General features: G+C 43.3%; 5 protein-coding genes across 5 annotated transcripts; 2 read left to right on the forward strand and 3 right to left on the reverse strand.

Moving 5' to 3' along the window:
- Positions 1-2654: 2654 nt before the first annotated feature.
- BJ212DRAFT_1263297 (uncharacterized protein) lies at positions 2655-2846 on the forward strand (the record flags this gene model as incomplete). Its single annotated transcript, XM_041330332.1, has 1 exon — positions 2655-2846. The coding sequence occupies one exon, from the start codon at positions 2655-2657 to the stop codon at positions 2844-2846; it is 192 nt and encodes a 63-aa protein (XP_041197163.1).
- A 609-nt stretch (positions 2847-3455) lies between these two features.
- Positions 3456-3665, forward strand: BJ212DRAFT_1263056 (uncharacterized protein; the record flags this gene model as incomplete). The annotated part of the gene is made up of 1 exon (XM_041330315.1): positions 3456-3665. The coding sequence occupies one exon, from the start codon at positions 3456-3458 to the stop codon at positions 3663-3665; it is 210 nt and encodes a 69-aa protein (XP_041197164.1).
- Positions 3666-7915: 4250 nt separating this feature from the next.
- Positions 7916-8650, reverse strand: BJ212DRAFT_1263475 (uncharacterized protein; the record flags this gene model as incomplete). Its single annotated transcript, XM_041330349.1, has 3 exons — positions 7916-8158; positions 8219-8307; positions 8407-8650. Coding segments are annotated over 3 exons (576 nt in total), but the record flags the coding sequence as incomplete, so codon positions are not given.
- A 1797-nt stretch (positions 8651-10447) lies between these two features.
- BJ212DRAFT_1223253 (uncharacterized protein) lies at positions 10448-11173 on the reverse strand (the record flags this gene model as incomplete). Its single annotated transcript, XM_041329414.1, has 4 exons — positions 10448-10605; positions 10630-10755; positions 10810-10963; positions 10985-11173. Coding segments are annotated over 4 exons (627 nt in total), but the record flags the coding sequence as incomplete, so codon positions are not given.
- Positions 11174-12648: 1475 nt separating this feature from the next.
- BJ212DRAFT_1263384 (uncharacterized protein) lies at positions 12649-13035 on the reverse strand (the record flags this gene model as incomplete). The annotated part of the gene is made up of 1 exon (XM_041330340.1): positions 12649-13035. The coding sequence occupies one exon, from the start codon at positions 13033-13035 to the stop codon at positions 12649-12651; it is 387 nt and encodes a 128-aa protein (XP_041197167.1).
- Between the last annotated feature and the right edge of the window lie 535 nt (positions 13036-13570).

Here is a 13570-nt window from a genome sequence, read left to right on the forward strand (position 1 = left end):
ACGTACTTCAATATGGTATCATTCAAGCATTGAAAACACTTGGCAAGGTGCCATACAGCAAGGCCTGTAATGCAGGCATACAGGAAGATAGCCAGCTGCTCTTCCAGTGTGACATTTCTTGAGTCGCTTATCCTGCCACTATGAAGTACATCCTGCAATACAAAGAATATGTGGTGGTGTACACCAAGCTTGCATTGGATTCATTCTGGATGGCTGCTCAGAAGCTCATTTACCCAGTCTATCCCCAACAGAGCTGAGGTGTGATATGGTTGTTTTTTGTAATATGCGTGTGTATAGGAGGTAATGGCATCCCTGGCAAGACCAACAACTTGAGAACCCAAAGTAACCAAGTTCTGAAAAAAGTGTATAATTGTGTGGAACTTCTTCATATCTGACTGCTCAGCATCCTCAATATGGGCCTGCCTGTCATCCTGCTCATCCTGCTCATTCTGCTCATTCTGCTCATCCAGCTTGTCCTGTGAACTCATCTCATCTTCATCAGTGGGAGGGTTATCAGCGTGGCACAAGAGATGGGGTAGCATGGCCATAATGTGCATAGAGCATATGCGCTGTACTATATGTTACTGATAGCGCTAATCAGTGTGTCATTAATTCAAGCTCCAAGCTTACTCAATGATGTTTTTCTTTTTTTCAAGTTGGGCAAAGTTGGGCGAAATCATCTTCCTAAACAGACTCTTATTTGTGAGGACCAGTGGTCCAGAGCAGCAAATTAAGGTGACTTAGAACACATTTAGTATTGTTGCCCTTGGGAAAGCTGACACAATCACTGCATTTGGTAATAGCGCACCATGTATGTTGCTTTCAACCTTCTGCTCACCATCACCCATGACAAACTCAACAATATACTCAACCCTGCTACTTTTTGCCCATTTTCTCACAGCATATTGCTCACTCTTACTATGATGCTATCAACACCATGAAGTGCACAGTAGGCAATGTGGCACACCATCAGTTTCTCAATATGCCTTAACTGTATATCACATGTCACCATCAAGCCACCTGCCTTTAACCACCACCATCCTCCAAGACACTCTGTTTGTGATGACAAAAAGCAGCTTCAGCACCCCTGGTGTCTCACAGGCATTGTGAATATCTGTTGGAGGAAGGAGAAATAGGGTGGTATGCAGCCAGGACTGTGCCAAATGAATGGCGGCAGCATCTGCAGAACATGCAGCCCAACTCCAAAATAAGTTTTTTCTGTTCATTTCTATTGCTACTGCCTAATAGTATCTACAGCCATGAATTTGCACCAGAGAGAACAATTTCTCAAGGCTGAGCATAATGTTACCACACCCATATTTGACCCCAATGATGATAGAGTCAACAACAACATGGATTTTTCAAGTATGATCCCCCCCATTGGTGAGGAAGGTTTTGCAGTCAGCCATGGTGGCAGGGAGATGGAGCTTTATGAAGAACTTAGCCAAGATTTATCATACCAATGGTGTGTAATTCCATGCAATTTTTTTCTACTACCTCTCTCTCATGGGACTATCCAGAATTTGTATTGATGATCATGACCATCATGACTGTACAGCCAGACTCACATTTGTGTGGGCAGAACAATACAAAGCTCTTTCCAATGCATATATTCAGTTTTGTCTCCACAATCCTTCATTAGTGTCCCTCAATGCAAGTGTCCCAGCATCCAATGACACCTTTACAATAGGTATTGTTGACATCTTTGGTGAGTGAACTTTATTTCACAGCATGTATTTATCATATGTTTGCTTAGAACAACAGCATAGTGTCTTTGAGCACTGCTCACCACACATCAACATGTCTCTCATGACATGTGGGTGTATAGGTTCTTCGCCATTACAGCCCACTGTGGCCATCACCATACAAACACTTGAGGTCTATCATCAGACACATCATGTATGCCCAAGGCTCAGTATCCATGCAGAGGTGAAGAAGTTATGTCACTTGCATGGTGTGAGTACATTTATTTATTGAGTACATTACAAATGATGGAATGAGTCTTCTGATTCTAGGTTCATTATGGTTGGTATTTAGCTGAACAATTTTGCATTGCTTATGACATGTATCTGGAAATTCTGCAGCAGGTGTCCATTTGTGTTTCACAAGCCCTTGGACACACTGGTCTTAACTGGCATGCATGCAATTTGTGTCCCTGTTGTCACTACAAAGTTGAGGATGAACCTGAACTTAGGCTTCCCTTTGAGATTGCACTGGACAGTAATAACTCAGCAAAGTTTGTAGATCCTGGATTATGTATGTGGAGGAAGAGAATACCTTGACCCTTGCAATGGACAATCAGATATATGGATTGACAAAGAATATGTTGACCGATTCAAAGACGAAGTCCAGAACACTTGATACTGCCACTGTCCAAATACTTCAACCCCTGCCGACACTGTGGATCCTGATGATCCCTGGATAGATTGCAAGAATGATGAATAAGATTCAAATGAACCAGTCAATGTCTGCATTGATTGATGGCATAATGCAGCACCTGAGGCTCGCAAGTGAATGTTCTCTGTTTTCTGGAAGTCCAGCATTTTTGTTGTGGTGTGCCATCATGGATTCCTCTTGTCCATATGTGACATGGTCCACAGTGGCGAGCTGTAAGTTCTAGTCTAGATTGATATGTCTGCTGACAATCTTGCAGGATGAAATATCCACTGGCAACAATCAACAAGTTGATTGATGTTTTTGCTGAGCCCTTTCTTTACAGCTATGATATCAAATGCACATTCCATTCCATCCTTCAACATTCATCCTTGGGACCTGCTGTACAAGATCTTGGTATCGAGGGTGTTGTGCCTGGATTCCATGGACATGCCCATGACTGCCTTTGTTAAGTTTAATATCACTCTAAGTTCATGCTTGGCACTGGCAAGGAGGACTTTGAGACTTGCAAATGAACATTCTCAGAGTCAAATGCCCTCACACCCAAAATTTGGAATTCAACAGAATTTCACTGGCATCAGGCACTCAACAAGCATTTCTGATTTGCTGATCAAGACAAATATGCTGCCCTCAGTAAGTTCATCAGTGCCAATCTTATCACCTGATATATACTGATTATGATAATTAGGTACTTTGTTTATCATAATTACATGCAGGCATTAGAATGTATCCAAGCACATGATGACTTCCTCCTCCTATTCAATCTCATGCTGGAAGACTTTGAATCTGACTTGAAAGATGAACAAGACTATCTTCAAAAGGCTAGTCAATGGTGACCTGGTGATAGCATGGAGGTTGAGTACATAAAGGCACTGAATGAGCTTGATGTGGCATGGTAAGATTAAAGTTTACTGTCAATTTTATAATTAACTTTTTTTAGATCTCAGTGGGAGATCACTCAGCATGAATTTAACTGCCTTGACCTGCATGCCATACCAGATGGATTCACAAACAAGGATATTGCCAACATCTGCCACTGTCACACAACAACCCAGAACAAGATGGAGCTCAAAGGTCAAGTAGTTGATGATTTTGAAACTCACTTGGGGATCAAGGAGAGATGGATGCCAACACACCCTGAATGTGTGAGAGTGCAATCATATATTGTGAATGTGCAATACCATAAGGCTGTTGATGATGTGGAGTGTCTCATTATAATGCACCTGCTTGAACTTATGAAACTTCAGATGAGTGGTTTAGGTAAGTTCTGAACATTGTTGGATCATGCTCTGACACATATTGCAGTGACCTATCTCCATATTATATGAGTGAATGGACGTGCATAATATCCCATATGATATGGGCCAGCAGACCATGGGCCAAAGGTAAAAATATCCCTGACTATGATGGATGGGCCAGGAGGGATATTATTCCTGATGGAGGTGGGTGGGCCCATGTGAGGGATATGTACAGTAGATGAGTTGGCTGAGGTAGTTGGATATTATGTAGATGGGTGTACCAATGTAGATGTGTATCAGATAGATGGGTATGCCAAGAGTACTTGTTATCACATACATGGGTGGGCCCAGATGTATATTATATTAGATGGTGAAGGAATCAACTACCAAGCTATGGCACTACAAGGGACGCCAAGTCAGAGTATATGTGTGGTTGTCTCAGCTCTGCCTAGGCTGCTATACTTTGCAAAGGCAAGTGCATTCGACCCAAGGGGAAGTGAGTGCAACACATCCACAGGTCGTGCGAAGCATGGGAAAGTCATGCGCTAATAGGCAAAAGTGCACAAAGGGGTAGGAATGTGATGAGGACTAAGGAAAGATGATGACTGATACTGATGGGCATGAGAATGACAAATGCAATGATAATTGAGTGTGATTGCCAAAATGCTACTGACTATGGCTTGAAAAAGCATGCACTATGCTGAGGGATGCTAAGGGATACTAACTGGGAACTAAGTGGTAGCTAACTAAGTGATAAAAATGTGAATGCTATCATGCAAAAGGCAACTAAGTGCATTTCCATGATGCGGAGCCAACATGAGTAAGGTGCAGGAACAAAGAAGGTATATGTAAGTAAGGGTCCATGATGGAATATGGTGTCATGATAAGAATAAGTGCAAAAAAACGTACCAGTAGGACTTGCTGGACAATGGATGGATGCTCCTGGATGATGGGTGATGAAGCGTGGGAAAGCACATGGGAAAGTGTCACAGGAGAGTAGTGTGTGCATCATGTGATGTGTGGGAGGATTTCACATGTATAGGCTGAGTGAAGGAATGATATAGGGAATGATGCTGCAAGTTTGTGCTGTGAACTGTATGCAGATACATTGCAATATAGGGCTCTACAGGCATACAGAAGCACAAGTCTCTACAACAGGTGGGCCAAGGGTGGTATATAATATAGATGGGTGGGCCCAGGTGAATGATAATTGTAGACATGACAGAGCTTAGGTAGTTGTATATCATTGATATCAAAGGAGGTAATAATTCAAAGTTGGAGCATGGGAGAGTTCTGGAGGAGTACAGGAAATACTCAGAGGAGTTCCCACTGCACAGGAAGTGGAGAGACCCCAAGGTAATATCTCTATGGGAAACAGGATGGAAGGATAGGAGGTCTGTAGGACAGGAGGACTGAATGTCTGGAGGACAAGATGTCTGGAGGTACAAGGAACAGGATGTCCAGAGGTCTGGAAGGAATAGGGGCTACATTGGACTTCATCCAATGTAGAAAAAAACAGAGGTAGACTACCCTAAGGTAGAGTTGGAGAGACAGGAATTGGATGTAAGTCCAGAAAGAGGGTAAGTGCCAGAAAGGCAAGGCTCCAGCCTAGGGAATCAATCCCTAGGCCTGATAGATAGGACAGAACTTAGGTGGACCAAAGTCCAAGAGAAGATTGGGCAAGTCTAAGTTGATATTCAGACTGAAGACTCTACAAGAGTTGTACAAGGGTTATATACTAGAGGATATCCAAGAGGATCAGTAAGCAATGGAGTAAGGCTATGTATGAGCATGTGGAAATATATTAGTAAGTGAGACAGAACATAAGTAAATGAACTCAGAGATGAAACTAGTACAAAGGTCAATCAGCACAACAGGAGTAGCTGAGAACTGGAAGGGGGAATATGCCTAAATAGGGTTACACACAGGATCTTGGACAGAGGGTGGGAATAGGTCTGGAGATCTGGAAGGCAAGGCAGAAACAGGACTGAGATATGTGAGGTGGTGGATATAGTCTGGAATCTGAGAAGAGGTTAAGTCTGGATGTCTTGCTGGACAGAATGTGCATATGGTGGACAGGATAGGGGTGTACAGATCAGGCTAGTAGTGAAGATCTGGAGGTCTGGAGCTCAGGGTAATCCATAGTGGGCTAATCCTGCTGAGGTGTGAAGCACACAGTGGAAGGGGATCTGGGTATGAGTTGGATGTGGGGTCTGGAAATAGGCCTGGAAGGCATGGGAATATTATGGGATCTAGGTCTGGCATACAGGATATGACAGTATGCAACATGTGAATTTTTGTCATATGCCATTCTGGACTCTCAACTCTAAATCCACTTCTCCGGATCTCCAATGATCTGATCTATCTTTATCTTCCTTCTGGAATCCAAACCCTATATCAGCACCCAACCCCATTTAGACTTCCCCTGTCTCTGGACTCCAGTTAACTATGTTTCCCTTCTGATTATTGATTTGTTACATACATTTCATTTCCGGTGTTCATTATTGGTGATCTGTCCTACTTACTAATAGACTTTGCATATGCTTCGTACATAGCCTTTGTGTTTGCTGACTGATTCCTATATGATACCTACAGTACAGTGGCTCAAAAAACTGTCCACATGTTTTTGCATTTTTTACTATTTACAATATTGTGTGAGAATACATAAAGACCTCAGTGACATGCTGATATCATATTGTAGTGCTGCTTCAGGGCTTTGGATTGAGCACCGCATTGTGAGAATCAGAGGAGATATGGTGGAGATACAAGGCTTACAAAATCATGACTCATGCGGACAGTTTTTTGAGCACATATTAAAACTATATAAATCATCATTTATGACACCATAACAATCATGCCACCATTAAATAAATTATAAAGTGGTGTCATTATGTCATTTTAAAACCATATCTAACTATACAAACCAAAAATTTCCATATGTCATGGTTATATTCACCATGAAAGCCACCCCCCCTGCTCAAAGGGATAATATCCTCTCTCTTTCCTATTCTGGCCTCTCTGCTTGTCAAATTTCCTCCAGAACTGGAGTATCCAAGTCCACTGTGGCCAAGTTCATCAAAGAAAGTCACACAGACAAGGAAAACTTCTGTGAAGGGTGTCCATCCAAGCTCACCTCTACTGATAGGAGGACTATTATTCAACATATTGCTACAGGAAAGGCTGATAATGCTGTCCAGGCCACCTATTACATCAATTCCACCATCACATTCCCTGTCTCTTCACACACTGTGAGAAACATTCTCAAGACAGCTCATCTCAGGTCAGTAACAAGGAAGAAAAGGCTCTCCTCTCTATCACACATATGCAGAGAGGACTAGCACCCTTCTTTTTTCACATACATACCTTGCCATCTGACCCATGGTTTTAAAATGACATAATGACACCACTTTATAATTTATTTAATGGTGGCATGATTGTTATGGTGTCATAAATGATGATTTATATAGTTTTAATATGTGCTCAAAAAACTGTCCGCATGAGTCATGATTTTGTAAGCCTTGTATCTCCACCATATCTCCTCTGATTCTCACAATGCGGTGCTCAATCCAAAGCCCTGAAGCAGCACTACAATATGATATCAGCATGTCACTGAGGTCTTTATGTATTCTCACACAATATTGTAAATAGTAAAAAATGCAAAAACATGTGGACAGTTTTTTGAGCCACTGTATATCATATAGCCAGCCCAGGACACACATGATCCTTCTCCAGGAACAAAGCATAGACAATTGTGCTTTTGACATTTTTCATGATTTTCAGTATCTTGCCCTTGCATCCATGATCCAATCTTTTAATATGTAATGAGCATAGCTTATATTCTTGCTTCTTATGACCAAGATCAGCTCACACATCGGTGGTTTTGGAGTTTTGTGTCAGGCAAGACTTAGCACAACAACACATTTCGACACCCATTTGATGTCTATGTAAATGTACAAAATACTTTTGCATGAAATGTTGGCACAAATGTCAACTTTCACAATCCTATTTTATCCAATGATAAATCCAAAAATTTGGAGTTGTGGAAACATTTTCCACCAAATATTATATATTAACAGGAGTTTTCCCACTCCACAAGATTTTAAATTTGCCTTAGATGTAAATGATATTGACAAAATGTAAAGTTTTGGCAACTGGGAATTATAGCAGGCATTCATTGGGCACTCGCCAGGTGCTGAGTGAGCACACATTCTCACAGCCAAGCCCCAAGCAAAATAGAACATAAATATAATATTCTATAGATATGAGAACATCAGTGCTACAATCTACAGAGGGTGTGATTTCAGGTGAGTGGTGAGATGGACTATTGCTTTGTGACAGGCATTCTGTAGAGGGTGGAGGTCTGGAATTAATGTTGAGTGGCCCACAAAGTTCAAATGAAAATAAGAGACGTACCATAAGATTCTTAGTACAGGACCCTGAGAGTGTGACAGAATGCCTCTTCCACTGAACAGGGTTAGCTGATCAAAGCCGTCGAGATCATAATCTGCTAGCCAAACCCATGTTCCCTTGGTGAAGGCAATTTAAATCAGTGCACTAGATATGTTGCTAGGGCCATAATACCACACCTCAAGAGCTGTTGCACCATAGGTTATGTGTAAATCAAGGAAAGCTGGAAAACATGCAGAACTATAGGTTCCTGAAGGGCACTCCCCATCTTGAAGGTGGGTCCCATTGGCTACAATAAGGAGTAATAATGCATTGTCCGCAAGTGAGAAAACTTCAAACTTGCCTCCGCTGAGCCTGTCACAGACACAGATCAGGGGATGGACCCAAATGAGATTAAAAGGAACTCGCCAGATGTGTGAATCCCACATTCCTGCAGCTCCTTGTTGATCAAAGGGATCATGGACATTCCACTCCATGACAATGGTGCCTGCAGTTGGTCCTTGTGTCATGAATATGATATCTGTAATCTCCGTAATGCCCTGCAAGCCCGGAGTACCAACTTGCACAACAATGTTCAGGTCTTCTTGATTATTGAAATAAGAGCCAGCAGTGTATAGTGATCTCCTGGAACCAACCTGACTGGGGGAAAGGGAGTGCTGGGAGTTGTAAAGGGGCTGGGTCTAGGTCTGAACATCAGAAGCTTCTCAGATTATGTAAAGCATGACTTAACTTACCAGAAGTTGACAGAGTAAAGTACATTGTTATCAATTACTCGCCATGGCTGGGGTGAATGCAAATGCAAACATAAGTTGTTGGCAATGGATCATCCATGCAGGGACTGACAAAGAATCTATAGATGCAATACATCAATCACAATGTGAACAATATAAGTGTGTACCATCTCATCTACATGCAGCCTAATAAGCTTGTATTTTAAGCTCACTGGAGAAAACATTGTCAGTTAGCAGTTTCACAAATAAAGTTGGGCACTCACAATCCCGTGTGTCAGGCTCAGATGCAGGCACAGGCACAGGTGCAGGTGCAAGCACAGGAAGTTGAGGAGGAGGAACAAATGTTTGCAGTCACACCAACTGTGATGGTAAGCCTCTCTCATCATATCTGGCATGCTAATCGTGATTTGCACCAGGCTCTATGGGATTACGCGCATGAGATCGTGCAAGATAATGCAGTGTGGGCATGAAATCATCTGCAGGCCCCCCATCCCCCCATCCCAATGTCATGTTGTGACAAATGCATTCTCACCCTGATGGTGGAGGAGAGACATGACAAGATTTTCTGGTTGTTGAATGAGGTGATTGAAGTGGAGTGTCTCTTAGGGTTGGAGGACATGTAAGAGCATCAAGTCAGTTTCAAGGAATCTGTGTAAGAGGATGTGGACTTACTTGTAGGTCTCCTGTTGGAGAGCTCTGTGCTGGAGAAGGATAGGGGCTGGATCTGAAACTTGGGAACACAAGTCTATGAAAATAAAATAAAACATAGTTAGCACATAGAAGTGATATCAGTGACCATGTGCTTTTTGCAGTATTCCTGCACTAGTAAGAGAAGCTGTTATGAGTGTGATTCATATCGAAATCTACTTTGACCATCATGTTCTCAAACTTATAGTTGCCAACATTGGCAATGAATTCATGCTCTCTGCTTTTTCTGATTTATGTCAAGGAGTGTTTGGTGGACCGCATGTAGTTCACACTGTTTTACAATGTATATGTATATGAAAGAACATGTATATGAATATAGGCTTGCAAAGTATATCATTGGCCAAAGAACACAAGGTCACCATCACCGTCGCCATCAGGATCCAGCCTACGTTTCTTGCCAGATGGAGTGACTTGTACCCATATGAGTGTTGGATCCTGTGAGGTGCATAGTGACTTCATATATAAATGACATGCGCTCAGCCTGTCAGTCGGATGCAGTTTTTGCAGGACAACTGTGTCTTTATCAGGCCAGTTGGGCAACCCAAGGTGCTTGTTGTAGATATTGATGACAGAGTCATGTAGTTGCAGGATCTGCATACACGTCTCCTTCTTGTAAGCAGGAGAAGTGCACATGATATTATGTGCAGTATCAATCATCTTCTGCTGTGCAGCCATGTGCACAGGTCCAACTTCATCCAAAACTTCCTTCAATGAGAGCTGCATTTGTAAAAGGTCCTCCTGGTCCTCAAGGGGGATCACAGAGTACTGATGTGAGAAGAACTGGGCCAGTTCAATGATGATATTGTCAAGCCATTTGCAGCTGACAAATACATCTTGCAGAAAGTAGGTTCTCATGACAAGCCAATTAGATTTTGCAGATCCTCTGGACCCCATGAGTGAATCAGTGTCAAAGACCTGCATGATAAATTGGGTCTGCTCAATGATGTCCATGTGGCTCTCCTTGTACATTAATGCCATCCACAGAACAATGTAAAGACTGGACTTGAGGTCATCCTTGACAGCATGGATGGCCTTGATGTTTTTGATGAGGTGAGCAGACATGAACTGCCAGGTTCCCTTGGAAACAGCAAAATCAGTACAATGAGTGTGGGCATAAAAAGAACATACTGTGCAGGTTATTTGTCAAGGACCCTGAATGGTGAGTACCTTTGCTAGGTCCCAATCAATGAGGATACCCTTCCCTTGGTAGATGACAATATTCCCAATGCTGAGGTCCCAATGTAATATTTTTGCGATTTCATATGCATCCTTGTGGGCTGCATGGACAATGAGCATGACATCAGGTAATATGCGAGGTTCAAGATACATACCAAGCAATGCATCATGAACAGACTGGACAAGTTGACAAGAGCTCTCAAAGTCAGTCAACTTCTCACCCACAATATTGAGAACCAGACAATGAAGAGTGTGGGGAGTGACAGCCTCATTGCGACATGTCCATTTGGCCTCATGAAACTTGACAGTCTGGGTGTTTTGCTAAGGGACAGGGTGGATGATGTCATGAAATGCAATACATGTTGCGACATTGCAAATGTTGTGCAGCTTCAACAATTTGTAAGTCTTGCCTTCCAGTAGAACATCCTTTATTGACATGCACCAAGAGTCCTTAAACATCATGACCTTCTTGTTGAGGATATCATATGCAGGGCTCGTGCAAGTCCAGCAACCAACAAGTGGGAAACCTTTTGTAACAGGGTGGGGAATAATCAACACCAACCAGTCTGAGCCCTCAACAGCAGGATCCAAAGGGACTGCAACTCTGAACATGCGTGTAGTACTGGCAAGGTTTAATGCCATCCTTGTGAGGGCAGCATCTTTGTCACTAGCAGGTGTCTGTTAAGAACCATGTTGCTCAAGGGGGAGAGAGACTGACTCAGAGGGGCTTGGCCTCAGCTCATACACTGTGCCCCTTACCCGAGTATGTGCCCTTCATTTCATATGAAGTCCGATGATGGTCCAATGAAGTCTGGAGGACTTCCGGAGGCTGGCTACTCTGCTGGAGAGCACTAGAGGACTTCCGGAGGAGCGCGGGAAACGTCCGGAGGAGTGCAGGAGAGTTCTGGAGGAACGCAGGAAATGCTCAGGAAAGTTCCCACTGCAAGGTAATACTTCTACAGGAAACAGGATGGAAGGATAGGAGGTCCGAAGGTCTGGAGGACAGGAGGACAGGAGGGCAGGATGATGGAGGGCAGAAGGACAGGATGTCCAAAGGTTAGGAGGACAGAACGTCCGAAGGTACAGAGGGTGGAACATCCAAAGGACAGGATGCCCAGAGGTATGAGGGACAGGAGGTCCGGAGGTCCGGAAGGAATAGGGGCTACATCAGATGGAGTCTGATGTAGAAACAAACAGAGGTAGACTACCCTAAGGTAGAGTTGGAGAGACAGGGATTGGACCTAAGTCCAGAAATCCCTAGGCCTGATAGATAGGACAGAACTTAGGTGGACCAAAGTCCGAGAGAGGATTGGGCAAGTCTAAGTTGATATTCAAACTAAGGAACTACAGGAGTATCTACAGGGGTTATATACTGAACAATATCTGAGGGGATCAGTAAGCAAAGGAGCAAGGCTATGTATGAGCATGTGGAAACACATTAGTAAGTAAGTTGGAACATAAGTAAATGAACTTGGAGATGAGGACTCATACAAGGATCAGTAAGCAAGACAGAACAAGAGGTAACCAAAAGCCAGAAGGCAGAGAATGCCTAAATGGGGATAGGTGCAGGATATCAGACAGAGGGTGGAAATAGGTCTGGAGTTAATATCCGGAGGTCCGGAGATCTGGGGATCTGGCAGACAAGGTGGATACAGGATCAGAATACAAGAAGGTGGATATAGTCCGGAACCTGAGACGAGGTGAAGTCTGGATGTCTTGCTGGATGGAGTGTGCATAGGGTGGACAGGATAGGGTTGTATGGATCAGGCTAGCAGTGAGGATCCGATGGTCTGGAGCTCAGGGGTAAATCCGGAGCATAGTTGATCCTGCTGAGGTGTGGAGCACACAGTGGAAGGGGATCTGGGAATGAGTTGGATATGAAGTGTGGTCCGGACATAGGCTTGGAAGGCGTGGGAATATGATGGAAGGTGGGTCCGGATCATGGGATATGACAGTGTCATAGAGGTATCAACACCACGCAGTGCAGGCGATGCTCATGTGAAACAATGGAAGAAATCAGCCAAGTGTGGCTCATGACAGTAGTCGAAGGAGTTCATGATGATAGCTCCCTCCCTGTCCCATCTGATGATGTGAGCACGATTATGAATGATGAAGACAGAGAATGCATGGGTACGATATTGAGCGCCGAGTTGAGTGACAGTGTAGCTTGTTATTTGACCTAATGTGTTGAAGCCATTATCAGTCTGAGATACAATAGGTTTGTTGACTGCAGGATTTTTGCTGAATGCATCATGGCCATCAGTCCATTTGAATTCAATGATTACTTCAGATTTGGAAATGTCGCAGCCATGGGATGTTCCATTGGCATATACACATACATCCAGCTTGACATTGAAGGTGAACAATGAACAGTTCTTCATGTCTGCATGTTTGGAAGTGTTCACAAATGATAATTCCAGAGTGAAAGGTCATATGGCATCAATCTGCAGATAGATGGTCAAGAATCTTAATATCATAGGTGTGGGTCACTCATGAATGGTTTGTAAGAATCCTCTTCTTTCTTGATGGATTGCATGTTGAATGCTTTGGCATTGGAGGCTGAAGTGAAGTGTGAAGCAAAGTCCAAGTTGTCATAATCTTCAGGGTTTGGTAGGAACTCGTCAAGAAAGTTCTCTACTGGCATTGGGCCAACAACATGGTCTCGCATCTCCTTGCCCATGGAGTTGAGAGTATTGATTTGGCATCATGCAAGGGTCATGAAGGGTAATAGTGTAGAACTATCCCATTTAATGGGAGTGTCAAGGATAGGGGAAGCTAGCAGCGCAGCAGGCTGTGCCTGTATTGCTACAGCAGGAGTGATGGTTCTATCAGTTGCAGGACTATCCCATTGCAGAGTGCCTATGGTAGTGGGAGTAAGCTGTGTGGCAAGCTGTACTGGTATTATTTCTACATCTA

Source organism: Suillus subaureus, assembly GCF_016647635.1.
Source record: "Suillus subaureus strain MN1 chromosome Unknown BJ212scaffold_5, whole genome shotgun sequence".
In the NCBI taxonomy this organism is placed as follows: domain Eukaryota; kingdom Fungi; phylum Basidiomycota; class Agaricomycetes; order Boletales; family Suillaceae; genus Suillus; species Suillus subaureus.